At 36.7% G+C, this 1,499-nt stretch overlaps 1 protein-coding gene across 1 annotated transcript in view; it reads right to left on the reverse strand.

The window, feature by feature from the left end:
- Positions 1-210: 210 nt before the first annotated feature.
- LOC107600748 (protein lunapark-A) overlaps positions 211-1,499 on the reverse strand; it is a 10,396-nt gene continuing 9,107 nt past the window's right edge. The window contains exons 11-12 of the mRNA XM_016292704.1: positions 664-734; positions 211-470 (exon numbers count right to left, since the gene is read on the reverse strand). Of these exons, the coding sequence (XP_016148190.1) occupies positions 286-470; positions 664-734 (256 nt within the window). The 3' untranslated portion in view covers positions 211-285. The remainder of the gene's footprint in view (positions 471-663; positions 735-1,499) is intronic.

Here is a 1,499-nt window from a genome sequence, read left to right on the forward strand (position 1 = left end):
AGGTAGAGACACCGGGTAAAGCCCAACTAACTAGGCAGCACTGTGGGGGGGGGGGGATATAAGACTCCAATGCCTTTAATCACCTCACAGATCTGCTCTCAGCGCATCAGCAAATGTCCTCTCAGAGGGCACGAGCAGCAGGGACTCGCGCACACACACACACACACACACACACACACAATAGACCTGCAGTAAACAAACCCAGCCCTTCAAAAATCATCCTTTAATACCACGCACGAGTCCTCAGAATATCAGGAGCATCTAACCATCATCTCCTCCTGCTGCTCAGATGAACTCTGGTGGAGATCTGGTACCTGGGGCAGGTGGACAGCTAGACAGGTCTGTCTCCATGGCAACAGCAGGGGGGTCTTGGCTCATCTTGGTTTCTGCAGCGAATTCTGGGAGATGCGGGGCCTGGGGACGTGTCTTCTGGGCCGGGTTCAGAAAATAACAGTAGGCACATCTGAATGCTAAAACAAGCGATAAAAAACAAACTCATCTCATCTGAATGATCCTCAGACACATGAATATGAAAATAAACATGAAGCACATTAATGATTTGTGAACGCATCAGAGGGATGATGCGTTTGCACTTGTTTACATTCAAAAAAGTCCTCTTCTGGTTTAAAGCGCTCAGTGACTACATTTTTCTCTCAAACTCACCAATATATTCAAACTCCTCCTTTAAAGCCATGCCATTATGAGACGAACACTGCTGGCATATCAGAGCGTATCTGCAATGAAAATACGTATCTGCGTATTTTAAACTGAAAATCTTAAAAAAAAAAAAAGTCCAAGGATGTAAGAGACCACATGACATAAAAATTGACCATATTCGTATTCTTAACAGATGTTACTGGTCTCATAAATCTAGTTTAGCCTTCACAACTCAAAGCTTCAAACACGTCCATCCAGACAATTTACTCAAACTAAACCGCAAAACAGCTCACCAAGGCTGCATTTATTTGATAAAAAAAAGAAAGAAAACAGTAAAACCGTAATACTGTAAAATATTTGCACATTTTACCCAACTGTCTTCTATTTTAATATATTGTAAAATGTAATTTATTCCTGTGATGCAGAGCTTAATATGTTCATGGAAACGGTAATACGTTTTTTTCTTTGATGAATAGAAAATTCAAAAGAACAGCATTTATTTGAAATAAAATATATATATATTTTTTTTTTTATTATTTTTTTTTTTTATAAATTCCTTCTGATCCAATTAATGCATCCTTGCTAAACAAACTTTTGTATAGTAGTATATATTATTTTAAAGAAAGAAAGGTTTTCTTAACCTTCAAATGTAAGCATTTATTAATCAGCCCCATTATAAAAAAAACAATGGAATTGGCAAATGGAAAAGGCAAAATAAAATAGATCGTTTAGGCAAGTACCAGTACACATCTCAATAATAATAGCGTTATATATATATATATATATATATATATATATATATATATATATATATCACCCAGATAAAAAAAGGCCGGAAAAAA

This window comes from Sinocyclocheilus grahami, unplaced genomic scaffold (assembly GCF_001515645.1).
Source record: "Sinocyclocheilus grahami isolate Dianchi unplaced genomic scaffold, SAMN03320097.WGS_v1.1 scaffold290.1, whole genome shotgun sequence".
Classification (NCBI taxonomy): domain Eukaryota; kingdom Metazoa; phylum Chordata; class Actinopteri; order Cypriniformes; family Cyprinidae; genus Sinocyclocheilus; species Sinocyclocheilus grahami.